We start from the raw sequence: 17,159 nt of genomic DNA on the forward strand, positions 1-17,159 counted from the left end.
GTGCCCAGTGACCAAAGTATTATTGAACAGCTGTCTTTTGCAGTTGTTTGTCCTGTTCATGAATTGGTGGTTACTCACAGTCTTTAGCCCTGGTGGTACATAAAACACAAGGTTTTTCTGGTTTTATATGATATCCCTCAGTTACTTGCTCTGTTAACAGTTGTTTCACTGATTTAAGAATTGTGGGATAAGAGCCTGCCTCTCTGAAACTCATTCACCAGTGTCTAAAGTGACACAGTGTTCTTACTACATTTTAAGCTCTGAAGGTCCTCAGAACTGGAGTTAATACCTGCTGCATCAGAAGTTAACCTTTGCATTTGATTTTACTTGAATGGAACTAAAAGTGTTTAAAGCAGTCTTAATAAACTGCTATTCACGAGAGCATGAAGTTATAAAAATACAGTATTTTTCTTGTACTATGTATAAAGGAAAGCACAAATTTTCCTGTTAAATTAGTGCATATTTGTGGAATTAGCTGAGATGACATCAGAATGGTGTGGTGACATTTATCACACAGCTGTCACTGTACTGTCTTTGAGGAGCAGCGTGCTGTAGAGTCATTGAGAATATATAAATTAATTTCCATGCCCCTTACTGTGCATTAGTTTTGTCACATCTGTAAAATGATCTGCATTCTAAAATGTGTAAGAATTAAGAATATGTAGACGACAGAACATCCAGTCTTGCTTCCTGAACATTTGGCATAATCCGTGTTTGGTTTTGATCTTCCCAGCAGGCTGTTTCACTCTGTATTTATACAGAATGCACTTTCCAGGTTTCTTTGTAGTATGGCCTTGGCCCAGAAAAGTTTACTGACATGTCTCTTTGGAGAAAGCTCAGCTTTCTTTACTCTGTAACAATTCATAGAAGAATAGAAACTTGGTGGTGTGTAGCTGAAAGCTTTTCCTTCTGTGAAAGGATTTGAAAGCCGAAGCCCAACTTGCGAACTGGTTTAGCTGAGAATGGCTGCAGTGCATATTTTCAAAATGTGGAATATAGTATGAAGAGTAAAACTGAGGCAGCGTTATGAGGGTTTTAATGACATTGTCAGATTGTACTTTGAGAGTGTATGGCAGATCTTTCAGATACAGACTTTACGAAGGCTGTTGGTCAAAACCAGAATTTTGTACTTTCAAGAGATAAACAAAATTTGATGTCCGGGGGGCAAAAACTAGAGAATGAGGCTATAATGTATCTTCTACCCTCCAAAGGCCCCGTGCAAAGCTTCCCTCTTAGCACCTTCCTCATGCTGGGATGCATTTCCAAAAGTGGTCTGGAAAGCTGAGAGTGCGTCTTAGCAGCTTATTTGTTAAAATAAACCACAAAAATGGAAAAAGGTTCTACAGGCAGTTTGGTTTTAAACAGCCTGTTTATTTCCAAAATAAACCCAAACCAGAAATCAACCTATCCATTCACTCTGCTGTTGAATGCATTTGTGAGCCAACTGGGAAATGTTGGATATACACTCTGTTTCTCTGTTAATGTTTTAGTTTTTGTTTGAAGTATGCACAGTGTTAATGGTGCCATTAGGAGGACTGGAGAGAATAATCAGACCAGTTTGTGTTGAATGTAATGTTCTCAGAAGCAAACAAGTTTTGCTAAATTTTATACACAATTTGTAACAACTTCTACTATCACTAGACTGGAAAATTGGCAAAGGTCACCTTGTATATCCATCAGTAATGCTTGATAAGTTATAGAAGAGAAAATGGTTCAGATTTGCAAATCCTTTATGAGGTTTTGCTCAGTAAAGATAAAAGAGTTGCTTTAATATTCCAACTTGCACTTGTATTTTGGAATTACAAAAGAATTAGGTTTTACCAAGCTAAAGTGAAATTTCAGATACACTTTTGAGAAGTGTCTGTTCCACTGCAAGAAACTGTATTTGACTTGTTTTCAGTTCATGATTGTGTAGCCTTCTCTCTTAGGACTGGATGAAAGCTCTGCAGATGTTTTGCAGTTTAAGAAAAACCAGTCCAGGAACATCAAATAAACGTCTCCGTCAGGTAAAGCTGATACTGTGGGGTTGGTGCTGCATATGGAGGGGTGTTTGTCCCTTTGCTGCAAAATGATACTGATAAATCTCAGAATCTTCTTCCTGCAGAAGTCCTGAAAGAAAGTGTAAAGATGCCAGCAACTTCTAAAATGTGTCTCATATGGGAAACCTTAAATTTATCTGACATATAAATGAAATTCTCTTCTAACAATATTAATTTTCATTTACACACACATGTCAAACTCTGCTTGAGCCCTGATTTCTCTTGGTCTCTTGAAAGTGAATACTGGAATTTCCTCAGACACAGAGGACAGACAATATTAAATGGTTAAATCTATAATGATTGAAGAAGAATGGGGAAATACTTCAAGAATTTTTGATAATTTTGGATCTTAGGAACATTGGATGTAGTTGGTTTTTATGGGTAGTAGAGAAAGGAATAAAATGAGGAATAAATAGGAATAAAAACCAGCCATTTGGTTGTGAATGTTACAGATGTTTGGATACTTCTGCATAAATGAACTAATTGAGGTGAATTCACAGATGAAGTGGCAGGTGCAATTGGGAGCTTCAGGCTGCAGAAGCAGAGCAGAATTCTTTACTTTAAAACACAAAGACAATGCTCATCTACATAAAGGAATACAATGTAAAGTGTTGCACGAAAGAATTATGCATAATTTGTTGGGAAATCACGAAATAATAAACTTGTGTTTGGAATTGTCCATGTCTCTTACTCAAAGTGCCAGTCTGATTTCAGTAAAATTTTTGCCTAGAAAAGTTGCTGTTTGCAAATCCTAATGCCTCAAAATAATTTTAAAAGAACACAAGATGCCTTAAAAATAGGTCTAGATTTTTGATTTTGAGTTACTCTTAATTTGGTTCTTGTACCGCTTAAAAGTGTCGTTCCATTACTTCTGTTCCTTGCTGCTCTAGTTAGGAGGTTTTATATTCAGTATTCACATATTAACATTATTATCTCTTCACAGAGCATAAAAAATTCATTGATATGCTTCTTATTTGTATTTTAGCAATAAAAATAAATTCTGTTTACTTGTTTCAGGTCAGCAGTCTCATTTTGCATGTAGAAGAAGCTCATACGCTCCCAGTAAAGCATTTTACAAATCCGTATTGTAACATCTACCTGAACAGTGTCCAGGTAGCAAAAACACACATCAGGGAAGGGCAGAATCCTGTGTGGTCTGAAGAATTTGTCTTTGAGTAAGTTTTAATCTTCTTGAATTAATGAATTTCACTTGTAATTTGCATTGCATTTAAAATTCTTAACACTGTGTATTGTTTTTCTGTATTTTAAAAAATACTGTCTATGTGTTTAGACAGCAGCAACCTTTCAGCCAAATTCTGCATGGGCAGAGTTTTCTATAGGCACCTAACTGGACTGTCTTTGTTAATGTGTCTTTGGCTGATAGGGATAACTGAGGATTGAAATGAAATTTGGAAAAGTGTAAATGCCAGCCAAGTATGGTACTAACTGAGGTTCTCTCATTTTTTTTTCCTAGTGATCTTTCATCTGACATTAATAGATTTGAGATAAGTCTTAGTAACAAAACAAAGAAAAGTAAAGATCCAGATATATGTAAGTATTTTTTTGTAAAAGATACTTATATATTACAGCAGTGGATACTTTGTGTGTTTTTCATTACTTTTGTCAAGCACTGTCACATGAGAATTAAGTTGGTTCTTTATGCTCCCCATACTGCTGTCTTTGTATATTTGGAAAGTTGAAGAAGCTTTCCATTAATGTTTTTATAACTAGAACCCGTGTGGTTTTGGTAATAAAATGCACAATAATCCAGTCCTATATATCTGGCACTTTTCCTACCTCTGCTGGAGATTAACCATTGTCAGACAATGACTGTGCTTGCCTCAAAAAAGAGGAAAGGGAAACTTTCCATAGTAGTCTGCTCCATAAAATGGAGTTCCAGTTTGTGCAGTTTTAAGTCTGACTACATGGAATTCCTTTTCAGGCTTTTTGGTTGCTTCCAGTGAGAAAGGGAAAGATGCAATTCTTTATTAAAAAAATATAATAAAAAAAATCCTGGTTGTTTCTGAAGAAAATTTGCTGTGTTTTCATTTTACTTCAGATATCTGCTTTCCTTATTACCACTCTTAGGCTTAAACCTAAAGTTACCTCCATATCTCCTTTAATGGGAAAGGATCTGTATTTAATTTTGCCTTTTACACAGTTTTCCAGTATTTTTTTTCCACAATTTACCCAGACAGCTGCTTCCTTTAACTGTGGTTTTGTTTCTGTTTCAGCAAATTAACAGCCAGGTGGTAAAATATGTCAGCTTCCTAGAAAAGAAGAAGTTTGAACAATGTGAATTTGCAGCTCTTAGGTAGAAAAAATAACTTCAGTTTAGTCTCTTCCACACAATGGAGTTCTAGTTTTGGGGTTTTTCCTGTTCTTCCAGGTATCTTGTTTCCCACCATACCTGTTCTTGGGCAGCTTCAGTGCTGTGTCTCTCCTTTGCTGCTTGAGGGCAGGATGGCTCTTCCTGCCCCCTTCAGATTCATTCCAAGATTTTTTCTTTTCTCTCCTGTTCAAGGATGTCTGTTCTAAAGCCTGTCAGAGTTGTTTTCAGTTTGAGTGTATTTTGTTACTGGCCTAAACCTGTGCCTCAGTGCTAATTTATTGAATTTTTTTTTTAAATTTTTTTTGTAAGATCTGTAGGGAGACCTTGACAAATGATTTACAGCTCATTTAGATGGTCTTGCAGAGCCTGATTCAATTTGTGGGGAGTTTTTTTGTTTGTTTTCGTGTGAGGAAAGTAAAAGCAGATCTCATTGAGAGGCATGGAAGAGAGGAGGTGTTTGCTTGAGAGATCAGAGTGTCAGGCTAAACTGTTAGTGAAACCAGCCGTGGGCTCCTCTTGGAGTGTGGTGGCTGTTCCACAGGCAGTGTTGCCTCTGAAAGGGCCTGGGCTCCTCTGTGAAAACAGCCCTGCATTCAGGAACACATACCTGCTCTGGGTGGGTCTGTGCTCCCAGCTGCTTTACCGTGCTTGGCAATCGCAACTCAACAACACCACTGAAAGCCCAGGTACTGATTCGGCCATTCTTGAGTTGACTTTGTCAGGAAGCAAGTGCTTGGGAACTCTGTCATCTGATATCCGTAAACTGTAGCATAGCGTGCGAGTTAATATGTAAGAGATACATAGGTCAGTGTTTGGGAAGACCTTAGCAACTGTGCAATAATAAATAGTAAGAAGTAACAAAGTGGTGGAGGAGCAGACCTGATGGTGGTGTCTGCCAAAGGCTGGGCAGGGAATAGTGAATTCTAAAGATGTCACCTATTTTATTTTCGGACTGCTACCTAGATTGCAAGGTGGCACTTTTTTACCTACTTACTTGGGTGTTACAAGGAAAGCCATGTCAATATTCATGTAGAATTTTTGAATTTATGCATTTTTTACAGAATTTCTTATTTCTGCATTAGTTTATAGCCTCTGTAAAGCCACTGAAGAGAGAATATGTTAACATATATTGATGGCAAACTTCTTGTTTAATACTTTTTTTATGAAATGAGATGACATATGCTGAAAATGAAATGGGTTTTGTGTTCAATACTAGCACTGTTTTGGTGGAGATAACATACTTGAACAATGCTTTTTTTCCTTAAGTGTTTATGCGTTGCCAATTAAGCCGATTACAAAAAGGACATGCAACAGATGAGTGGTTTCAACTCAGTTCCCATGTACCATTAAAGGGCATTGAGCCAGGATCTTTGCGTGTTCGAGCACGATATTCCATGGAGAAGATCATGCCAGAAGAGGAGTACAATGAGTTTAAAGAGGTATGAATTTGTTTCACTTTCCTTGGTTTATCTGTCAAAATTCATTTTGTTCATTGATGCTGATGGATCTCAGGAACACTGGTTGACATAATTATGTATTATTTACAGTCACATCTATACATGTATGATACCATTTTTTCCAATGTTAGGAGAAGCTTCTGAATATTTTAAAATTGTTTTTCTTTCAGCTTATACTCCAGAAAGAACTTCATGTAGTCTATGCCTTATCACATGTTTGTGGACAGGATAGAACACTGTTGGCTGGCATTTTACTGAAGATTTTTCTTCATGAAAAGCTTGAATCCTTGTTGCTACGAACTCTAAATGACAGGGAGATAAGCATGGAAGGTACTGCACTAAATCACGCTAAAGTCTACTGGAATTCTGGGCAGGTGGGGAGGGAAGAGCTCCAGTGTCTTCCTTTCTCTCCTCCTTTACAACTTGTATTGAAGAGTTAACACACTTTTCTGTTACCTCCTTTCTCAGCTTTTTCTTTCCTGTCTCTTTTTTTCAGATGAAGCTACTACCTTGTTCCGTGCCACCACGTTGGCAAGCACACTTATGGAACAGTATATGAAAGCCACAGCAACGAGTTTTGTTCATCATGCACTGAAAGACTCCATATTAAAGATAATGGAAAGCAAGCAGTCCTGTGAGGTGATACCTTGAACTGTGTTTTTAAACAGTTTAGTTTGTTGATACAATTATCTACTGGTTATTAAGTGTTAAATATTAGTTTTAGTCTCTAGTTTTAGAGACAATTCTTAATCTCTCAGAACTAAAGTTGGTTTACATCAGAAATACAGGAACTGAATTTATTAAGAAATTTTTGATATTTCCCCACCTTCCTGGATTTTCGCTTCAAGCAACATTTATAGGTAGAACTTTTTTAAGTTATTTTAATTAAAATTTCCTTCAATTATTTGAGAGTTGTAGGCTGTTCTACAGCTCTTACTGAATGTGCTAATCTAAGGAACTTTTATTAAACTCAAGATATTGCAGAGGTCAGGGTCTGAGCTTTTAATCTAACTTAAAAATTCTTGATATTAAATAATTGTTAATTATCCTGAAAGTTTTTTCAAAATGACCCTAAAACTTCTGTGTTTCACTTTAGCTTCATGGTGAAAAGGATAGGAATTTCAGAAATTTGGACTGAGGGAGACAAAAATCCACGCAGATGAGTAGTGGTGAATATTCAAGCTGATAAAAACCAGATATGTGTATTAGAAATTAAAACTCTTGTTTCTTCATGTTTCCTGACTAGCCATTGAAACAGACTTGTGAGTTCTGTAAAAGACGTTTTTGGCAGCAAATATTTAATTTACTTTGAAGTAAAATTCAGTGCATAATAATATGAAACTAATAATGTTGTTCTAATTAGGAGAAGAAGCCTAATCCTCTTCTCTTTCTGTTTTAGTTAAATCCTTCAAAGTTAGAAAAAAATGAAGATGTAAACACTAATTTGGCACATCTACTCAGTATACTTTCAGAATTGGTGGAGAAAATATTCATGGCTGCAGAGATACTGCCCCCGTAAGTTTGGGCTTGTCATATTTATATTTGAAAATTCCTGTTTCTGTGAATTACTTTGGACTTAAAATGGTGTTCTTACTGATTTTTCTTAGGATTGCTGTATGGACACAGAGGAATATAAATGGAAATAAAAAATAACACTTTCAAGACTTAATAGTGTTTTTTACAAAAGCCTCTGGCTTTTCTTTTTCTCACTTTTTTTAAAGAAAAAGCTACTAGATCCAAGAGGTCAGGGAAAAAAAAGAATAACAAAGATAATCAGTCTCATATTTTCATAAAAAGGTGGAAGAACTGTAGTAGCTAGCAGACAAGTACGTATATGTAAGTTGATCACAAATTCTTTCCAGTACTCCTCCTCTGAGAAAGAGATGGAATTGTTAACTGCACATTAAAAATACAGTCAGGTAGTAATAGAGTGATAATATACAATGTTTGCTTTTGTTGCAGAGATTATTTTTTCCCCACACTTTTTTTAATTGCTAAAGTAACTTGTTTTCATAGCTCAGATTCGAATTATCTATTAAAAGTGGGTGGTATACAGGATTTTCATTCAGTGTGTTATTAGCTTTTAAAGTATAAAAAATCCTTACTTTTGAGTTATCAGAGAAGCACAAAGTTGCTTGTGTGTTAGTGCTGGCAAGGTTAGCATTGAAAGGTGCACTGCTTTTAAGTATATGATGCAGCACTCGACATTTTCTGAAATACACCACAAATTTTCACATTTTTTTTAATGGGAGAGGATTGTTGCTGTGGCTGGTTAACTTCTGAACATTATCCCTCATTTATGGAAATTATGGTTATTTAGTTAAGAGAAAAAAATTAAACCATCATAATTGTCTTTTTTAAAAAACAAAGTACTACCTAAGAAACAGGAAACAGCTGATTATAAAACTTCGGTGCATGTCTGAATGATCACTGAATTGCATATAGAATGGGTTTTCTTTTTCATTTATAAATTCACTTTTTAATATAAACTTTAGAAATAGAAATCTTATAAATTTATTAACTTATAAAGTAATTCTTAGTTAAAGTTAATTTAAGGCTTATGTCTAAGTTATTAATGTAAAGTCCTGCATCAAGCAGGAGATTGGTCTAGGTCCTTTCTGAACAGCTTTTTTGATTCCATAAGTTTAATGGAAGGACTAATTGTCTACTGTTTCAGGACATTGAGGTATATTTATGGGTGCCTGCAAAAGTCTGTTCAAAACAAGTGGCCAGCTAATACCACCATGAGAACCAGAGTTGTTAGGTAAGTTACTTGTCAGCTTTATTTTGAACATAATCCTTTCAAGCCCTGTCAAAGACACACTGCAATGTGCTTATCTGTTTCTTTCAGTGACAGAACTGTGTACACTCGCACAGGTTACAGTAGTATTTAAGATAATCATGATACTGAGGCAGGATATCCCAGTTAAGGATTATGAGCTTGCTAGATTCTTGGTCATGTCCTTAGAGCCTTGCCAGAATAAAATGATGTAGTTTAGAGGTCAGTATAGCCTTACTTAGGGGCGTTCCTGTGGTATAAAGGAGAGTACTCTGGACTCTGAATCCCAAGGACCTGAGTTCGAGTCTCAGTGGGACTGTCCCCCTGGCAGTAAATGCCTCCCTGCCATCCCTTCCCATCAGATCTGGGATGCTCAGCAGGGTCAGCCCCGGTCAGTACCGGGGGCTGTGACAGTCCCGAGGACTTCACTGTCACTGTCCAAGCTCGCTCGGCCGTGGCAAATGGACCTCAGGACTGAAACGGTGGGGCCAGTTCTGGGCACAGTGAGCCTCACCTCAACAATCCACTGCGCAGGCTGGAAGGGCACATGGGGAGAGCCCTGTCCAAATCAGTGTTCGTGAGGTCTGGACATACCTACATACATAGCTTTACTTACTGGTTTTAAGTTTGAATTTAGTGTGCTGCTGTCCAGTCATGTTGCAATGTTCCATAGCTCACTTAAAAATGTCGCAGGAGGTGACTGAACCTGGCTCTTCTGAACTCACAGAGGCTTGGAAACTCCTGTCTACATTATTAAATCAGGGCAATACAGATTCTTCTCTGTTCATTGCCAGGGCAGGTCAAACAAAAAACCTTTGACAAAGGTGTGATTTTGACACTGTTTTTCTAAATGTAGTCGAGGTTTTAGGGGTATCAGGGCCACAGCTTTCCTTTTTGTGATGTCAGGCAGTTGAATGATTGGCAGAGGTTAATCTCACACGGAGGGATCTTTGAGAGGATTTGTCTTTGGCTTGTATTTATCATTTTGACACCAGAAGCCTTCTGTGTTCCTTAGTGCTAAGTGGCATTTCCTTTGAATGGAGACCGCCCTTACTGTGAGATCCCGTTGTGATTTGAAGGGATACCCTGCTGGAAGGCTGTAAAGCTCAGCAGTGAATTCCATAGCTCTTTTTTCTTTCTCCCCAGCAACAAAGAGGATCATGTGGCTTTTCTTAGTGGACATGCAGCTCACATTCAGGGTATTCCCAGAGATCTCCACTGGATGCTAAAAATACTGGATCACTTGCTGTGGTGCTCTGGTTTTTTTGGTGGATACTAGGGATTTCTCTTTAGAGTATAGAGCCTTTTGGTGATTTTATTACCTTTTATTGCACTGCTTTGGGGTTAAGAAAGACTAAATATTCAGAGGCAGGTTTTTTTATGTCTGGGTATATTCCCTATTGTATCAGTCAAAAGGTGCTGATATTTCTCTCTGGTTGTAAAATTCCCATGTAGATATTTGCTTATTTGTAACTTACACAGGTTGACCAAGGTAATAATCACCAGATGTTTCTTATCACCAGAGTCCCTGCTAGGCTGGTACCTTGCTGGCCTTCAGCTTTTGGGCACTTTAAAAGAGGAATTGGTGTATATGCTGTGACTTCAAAATTAATTCCTTCCTCATAGCTTTAGATTCACACTGTAGGAAATATTTTACCTTAACCTATGGCCAGTAACTGTTTTCTTACCAGCCCACAAGTTGTGTTTCTTAGAGATTTAAGAAACATCTTTAACACAATATATTAGGTGTCTTGAACATACAGAAAGTGTGTTAACCTCGCTACTGTGTTTGTCGTTTTCAAGTACTGTGGACATTTTCATGACTATGTACTTGTGAACAGGCAAGGTAGTGTAAGGTCTCCTTTCTCCTTTCATAAGCAGTCAGGTTTTACAGTATTGCTGTAGAGAAAACCAGCCTGCTGGTGGTCCAAGGACAAAATTACCAATTTTTTAAATTGATTTAGCTGGTCTCCGTGTCACTTCATTTTACAGCAGTTAGCTGGAGCTGTAACCTGAGTTACTTTTTACTTTTTTAGTTTTTACTGAGTTAGTTTTTACTTTTGCTATTAGCAGAAAGATTTTGCTCATGCTGCTGAAGGTGATTCTGGTTTCCTGTTGAATGAACTCCTAGTTCAACAGTTAAAACAGCACTTTTTCACAGCTTTCTAGATAGGAAAGTAACAAATCCCTCATTATTTTTCTGCTGGAGTAAACTGTCATCAGGATATGGACCAGCTTAAGCTGACTTAAGGCTGTGTTCAGCCAAAAGAGAGGTTCCCTTTGCCTGCCCGTTCCTGTGCTCCTCCTTAAGATGGCTTGGGTGGGTGAGTGGTTGTGGGATGGATGACTTGCAGTAGCAGGCAGTGGAGAGCTTTTGGGAGGTCAGAGACTAGAGGCTCCTTTTTCAAGCCAGCAGTGTCTGGTATTGGCTTCATTATCACTTTGCATTTAAGTTCTTCCCATGTGACTCCAACAGTGGGAAATCAGTGGGCCTGTTTTTTCAGCTTTCATTGTAGTTCATAAAATCATAGCATGATGATCTTAACTTGTTAATATTTTCACAGGTACAGGCTGGTTGCTTGGTGTTTGTCTCAACAAGATTCCATGCTAACTTAAGTCCTTGAAGGCTACTCAATTTTATCATTAATTCTCAAATGCTATTAAACAAAATACAGTTTTCTTTTCATTTCAGTGGCTTTGTTTTTCTTCGACTGATTTGTCCTGCTATCCTGAACCCACGGATGTTTAATATCATCTCAGGTGACTATATGCTTCAGACTGAATCCATTCTTTATAAAGCAGGAGGCATGAAATCACTGTGTTGTCTAATGTAGCAAAATACGATGTTTTTTGAATACAGTGTTCAAAGTCATGTCACCCACATGACTTGACTTACTTTTCTTTACGGTGCCCAGCCCATGCTTTTCATCCTTAAAGGCTTGATTGTGGTTATCCCCCATGTAATTTTAAAGTCCAGAAAAACATGCACTGTTATATTTAATAATGAAATTTTGAGTTAAAGTGTAGCATTGTTTAATGTATTTGAGCAGTGGGATAAATGTAATTTTGCAATGTTCAGATGTCACTTTCAGTGCAGTGCAGAGCCAGAGTTAATGGCTGAATTCAATGGTATCTCTGAAATGAACAAGATTTATAATGTTGATATGTGCCTGCAGAGCCTGGAATACATTTGTGCACCTAGAAAATTTTTCTTGAACAACTGTATTGAATGTCCTGCTTGAATGGCTTCAGCCACTGCAGAGGTCTTTTGAATCGTTAAATACCGTCAGTCTCAAGTACAGAGTCTTAATGATGAGAGAGAGACACACATTCAGAAAGGGAGAAAAACAGGAGAAAATGCAGAAGAAAATAAAAAAATCTGGTTCAGAAAAGCTTTTTTGCTTTATTCATATACAGTTTTTAAGACAATAAGCATGTTTCTGTCATTAATCTTTAAGCTGTACTGAATCACAGGCTGTTCTGAGTTGGAAGGGGCCCACAAGGATCATCGAGTCCAACTCTCAAGTCAATGGCCCACACGGGATTGAACACACATGACCTTGGCATTATTACAACCAAGTTTTAACCAACTGAACTAATCTCAGGTCTAAATGAGAAGGACTAAGTTGAACAGAAAGTTCCTTTCTTTCACACAGTAATCATTTCTATACATATTTCGGGAAAGTGTTTGAGAAACATGGTCTGGAACCAGTGATCCTTTCTTCAGCATTTTATTATCTTTGGGTAGTTTTTAAGTTAGGTACCTCCTACTCTGGATTGCACTATGACTGCAGGTGTAAAAAGTTCAGATTAACATGGGTTTTTTTTATATTACTAAAGCAACATGTTTTATTTCATCAAGTATCATCTTTCATATGATGTTAGGATATTAAAATTACTTTATATAATATTAGAAATACTTTATTAAAATACAAATGGAAGAAGTTTTTTTTCATGTGACTGCTGTTATTTCAAATCGAATGGCCAGTAACTCTCTACTTTGTATTGCTGCCAGATTCTCCTTCCCCCACTGCTGCAAGAACGCTGACGCTGGTCGCCAAGTCTGTGCAGAATTTAGCAAATCTGGTTGAATTTGGAGCTAAGGTGAATATAATTTTACACACAGAGGATAACTTAGAACTACGTTTCCAGTACAGTTTCACATGTGCCTGTGTAATGCAGGCAAAAATCTTCTGCTGTTTTCTCATGCAGAACCTCTGACTCTTTTCTACCCCTTGTATCCCTTCTCAAACTGGTGTTTTCTGTGGAAGAGCACTTCAAAACTATTTGTACTCACTATCATACCGCTAGACAAAGTGTAAGTCAAGTGTACATATTGCACTAAAAAGCCCAACCTTTCAATAAAGTTTCTGTTATAATGCTAAGAGAATGCCAGCAGTAACTGGTCTGTCTCAGTTCTCAGGCTGAAACATTGCCAAAAATAAATCTGTTGATGTAAGCACAATGAACATGACTTCAGGCTGGCATTATTAAGTTATTTCTCTGACACACAGAACTTGGAATGTAAGAGTCAATGAAAAAAACAGGGAAGAGGACACTATCTGCTGATCATACCTCTGAAAGCAGAGCATCTGTTCATCGCAGCCAGGTATCGAGAGACACTCAATGCACATTCATACTGGTTTGCATGTGTAAGAAAAATTCTGAATTAGAGATTCTCAATCTTCTGAATAAAAGAAAATAACCAAATTCTGTAGTCTTTTGACTGGCTGCTCACCAGACATTAGAAATTCACTTGAAAAAAGATCCCATTATTCCAGTTAACATACTTGCTCAGCAGTATCATTTGCCCAGCTGTGCTGTGTTCACTTCAGGTTGTGACAGTTATCTTGGCATTGATTTGTTAATGAATGCTCTTTAAAATTATCAGGAGCCATATATGGAAGGGGTAAATCCATTCATCAAGAGCAACAAACATCGCATGATCATGTTCTTGGATGAACTTGGGGTAAGTGGTTAAAAAATACTTACTGAAGTTATATAGCAGCATTATAAATTAAAATTCTTTACACTTCTTTTTAATCAGCTCAAAAATGCATCAGCTCCCATACAGTTTTGAATGCTTGAATGCATTTTTACACGTGGTTAGAAAGTACAGATTGGTGGTCTGTCATAGCGAATTAAAACCATCAAATATCTTCTTAGACTTTAGTAATTTAGGCCTCTGTAAATGCAAGAAGCTCAAAATAGATTTTATAGCTACGAGATTAGAAATTTTGGCCAACAATACAATCCTATAAAAACATGTTTTAACCAAAAATTTTTGTGTAAGTTGTCACATGGTTTTGACTAGAGATGTAAATTAATTTTCAGTTTAAAAAATACTAGGTTGAATTTTGGTTAGCATTGCCAAAAGTGTCACTGCATGTATTCTATATGTGGTAGTTTGACAATGAACTGCAGTCTGTGTATTCTTTTAACTGTGACTCTTTGGAGTTTGTGATATTTATATAACAGGAGTTAGGTCCTCATGTTATATATATGTATTTTAAAGCCAATAATTCATTTTAAAAAACAAGATGAAAAATATGTGCCCTTAAAAGGGACTTAGAAGACATTTCAGAATATTTTGATCAGATGTAAAAATGAGTGTGGCATTTGGGTACTTTCCGTGTGTTGTCTTTTCTCTGGTTAAATTGCAACTTCTGCATATTATGACACATCAGTCTTCTTTAAATGACAGATTTTGCATGAGGTCACTGTTGGTTTGAAAATAGCTGTTGGATTAATCTGCTGTTTTAATTGCAGCATTATTGGTTTGTGACCAGCTTAATAAGTTACGTGATAGATACAGATTTTCCTGAATTTTGTTGCTCCTGTTCTTGCATTTAGATTTTTAAAAAAGCTCCTAACGGATGGGTTTGCTCCTCATTTAGGGGAAGGGTTTGAGTAGCGCCATCTGCTGTAGCTTTCTGGTCGGCTCAGTGAAAATACAGCAATACCAGGTCTTGTAGCAGAACCCCACTAGCAGTAGAAATTGCAGTAGAAATTGCATTATGCTCGAAAAACACATGCCTGAGGAGAGGAGGAAATAGAAGGATGGACTGGAGATGTAGCTGGAAAGACCAGAATTGGTCTTGGCAACCTAAATCTGCTGTCTGTGGTTTTGTTGAAGAATGTTCCTGAGCTCCCAGACACTACAGAGCACTCTCGTACTGACCTCTCCCGTGACCTGGCAGCCCTGCACGAGATCTGCGTGGCACACTCGGATGAGCTCCGGACGCTCAGCAACGAGCGAGGTGTGATGCAGGTAAGGTACCACAGGGGTTAATGAGCACAGTACAGGTACAGGTGGCATGTCCTGAGTTACTGCCCCATACTGAGATTCTTTTGTAGTATTTCTGTAGCAGTGTGACTGGTAAAACATTTTATAATACTTGCTTTTCACCAGGAAGTGGTCAGCTGTCCATCGTTTTGTTTATTCATGCAACAAAACTACGTAGGGGTATTTTTTTGAGTTTCCAGTTTTACTTTCTAGATGAAGCCTTAAACCTACAAAATTACTTTCTCCTGAGAGGCTTTCTGCTGGGTCATTAGTTTTCATATCTTGGGGTTTTTCAGTTGAGAACTAAATTCCCTTTATTACCTCATTTATCATTGTTAGTTTGCCTGTAAACTTGGCAAATTCTGCTGGCAAACCCCAGCAGTGTGTTAGCTGTATGCTTTCTCTGTTAAACCACGAAGAAGCAGTAAGATCCATGGGCAGAGAGGCAAAGTTTGTAGCACTGTTTTAGACTTCTCTTACTGTCTAGGCAATGAGATGCTGCTTGTTTGAGGGGGGGGGGGGTTGGTGTTTTTTTAATATATTTAAACTACCTAGTCCCAGGTGAGATGGGCTGATGCTGAAAATACTGCTAAAGGGAGGACTGTTTTGTTTCCAGTAGCTAATGTGTGATTTTACTGACTTTCTCTCTATAGCATGTTCTTAAGAAGCTCTTGGCCATTACTGAACTGCTACAACAAAAACAAAATCAGTATTCAGTGTCTAACAACATCAGGTAGCAGCCCTCTACCTGAACTCTGCATGGATCCCGCATGCCCAACATGGCAACTCAAACCAGTATCACTTTCTTCTTGCTCTTGCCAAAAATAGCACACCCTTGTCACGTTCCCAGTGATGTGTGAACTATGCAAAAAGAAAACAAAGATCCTGTTGGTGAATGATTGTACCAGCAGCTTTTTTAAGCTATCTGTGCAGGACATTTGCACTTTTTTTTTCCACTTGGAAACAGTTTTCACAACCTCTGAGCCTTGGTGTACAGTTCACCTTCTGCAGTGAAAATGCTGTGACTGTCTTGGACTTTGAAAATTATTTTCAGCACCTCTGATTGCCAAAGTTTTTGCTGTCTGGTTGGAAAACAATTATCAACTGACATGAGAAGAAATGTGTTGTTCTGACAACCACCTATAACTGGATAACATTTCTTACTGTAATTTCTGACTGGTTAGAATAATTATGACTTTTGACTGTTTCAACCACTTTTAACTTGTATTTACAGTTTCCAGAATTTGATGTTATGGTAGCAACAATCTTTACTGAACACTTTTTATACCATGCTGTTTCTCTGGCTGGAATTACATTGAAAGAGAATATGCAGAATGGGTCTTGTCAGCTTTATTTTTTTGACGTGCCACTGATTCAGTCTGAATAGTTCTTCCATCAAGAACTGTATATGCAGATAAATCACAATGCTTTTGTAAAATGTTTACAACAGTAAATAATTTGAATTCAGTAAATTTATTGATCATTGTATCAGACATGCATGCATTCATTAAACCATTTTATAAAATAGGTATTGTTTGGTCTTTTGTGTACTGTAAGTCTAGCATAAATATTATTTTTATAAGTGAAAAATAAGTTTTTTAAAATAAATCAAGCTGCATATCAACTCTATGAAAACTTGCTAACTTTGGCTGCTGTGGAAATTTTTTAGTGTCTGCACCTGGGGTGTACTTTAGAATGTTCACAGTGTCATCCTCAGAACAGCATTACCTTGTCCATACGCCTTACTTTGTACACCACAGGGTGAGAAAGTAGATTTTAAAACATCTTGGGTAGGCTGAGATGTAATAAAAAGAAATTCTTTCTTTCACTGCCAGAAGCTGGGGATCCCCTATTCATGGAAGCCTTCAAGGCCAGGTTGGATGGGGCTTGGACGAACCTGATCTGGTGGCAAGTGTCCCTGCCCCTGGCATTGCCACAAACTATTTGAAAAACTGAAAAGTAAAATGTGCTGTTGAGTCAGAGGATATTTCCAGCATGTGTGACTTTTCTAGGCAGTGATCTAGTAATAGGGAATAAAAGGATGCTGAGATTTACTAACAAGACTAATGAGATAAACACTTAACTGATTTTATCATATGAACACTGTTGTTACACCCTTAGAACATCTCACTGCTTCTCCTGTCCATCAGAACTGCTGTTTCAATTAACTGTCACATGAAATCAGACTTTACTTTTAGGTCTTTGCTGTACTTATTATAGTGGCTCTTGCTGTGCTGCCTGGTCAGCAGCTGGAACAGCTCCCTGG

General features: G+C 37.5%; 1 protein-coding gene across 1 annotated transcript in view; it reads left to right on the plus strand.

The window, feature by feature from the left end:
* The window catches only part of RASA1 (RAS p21 protein activator 1), a 53,569-nt gene extending 37,148 nt beyond the window's left edge, over positions 1–16,421 (plus strand). The window contains exons 13-25 of the mRNA XM_071580269.1: positions 1,929–2,006; positions 3,057–3,214; positions 3,514–3,590; positions 5,638–5,810; positions 5,999–6,158; positions 6,325–6,467; positions 7,228–7,343; positions 8,506–8,592; positions 11,300–11,367; positions 12,623–12,711; positions 13,499–13,576; positions 14,744–14,878; positions 15,547–16,421. Coding sequence (XP_071436370.1) covers positions 1,929–2,006; positions 3,057–3,214; positions 3,514–3,590; positions 5,638–5,810; positions 5,999–6,158; positions 6,325–6,467; positions 7,228–7,343; positions 8,506–8,592; positions 11,300–11,367; positions 12,623–12,711; positions 13,499–13,576; positions 14,744–14,878; positions 15,547–15,630 — 1,446 coding nt within the window. The 3' untranslated portion in view covers positions 15,631–16,421. The remainder of the gene's footprint in view (positions 1–1,928; positions 2,007–3,056; positions 3,215–3,513; positions 3,591–5,637; positions 5,811–5,998; positions 6,159–6,324; positions 6,468–7,227; positions 7,344–8,505; positions 8,593–11,299; positions 11,368–12,622; positions 12,712–13,498; positions 13,577–14,743; positions 14,879–15,546) is intronic.
* The last annotated feature ends 738 nt before the right edge of the window (positions 16,422–17,159 follow it).

The sequence above is a fragment of the Pithys albifrons genome, chromosome Z, assembly GCF_047495875.1.
Source record: "Pithys albifrons albifrons isolate INPA30051 chromosome Z, PitAlb_v1, whole genome shotgun sequence".
NCBI lineage: Eukaryota > Metazoa > Chordata > Aves > Passeriformes > Thamnophilidae > Pithys > Pithys albifrons.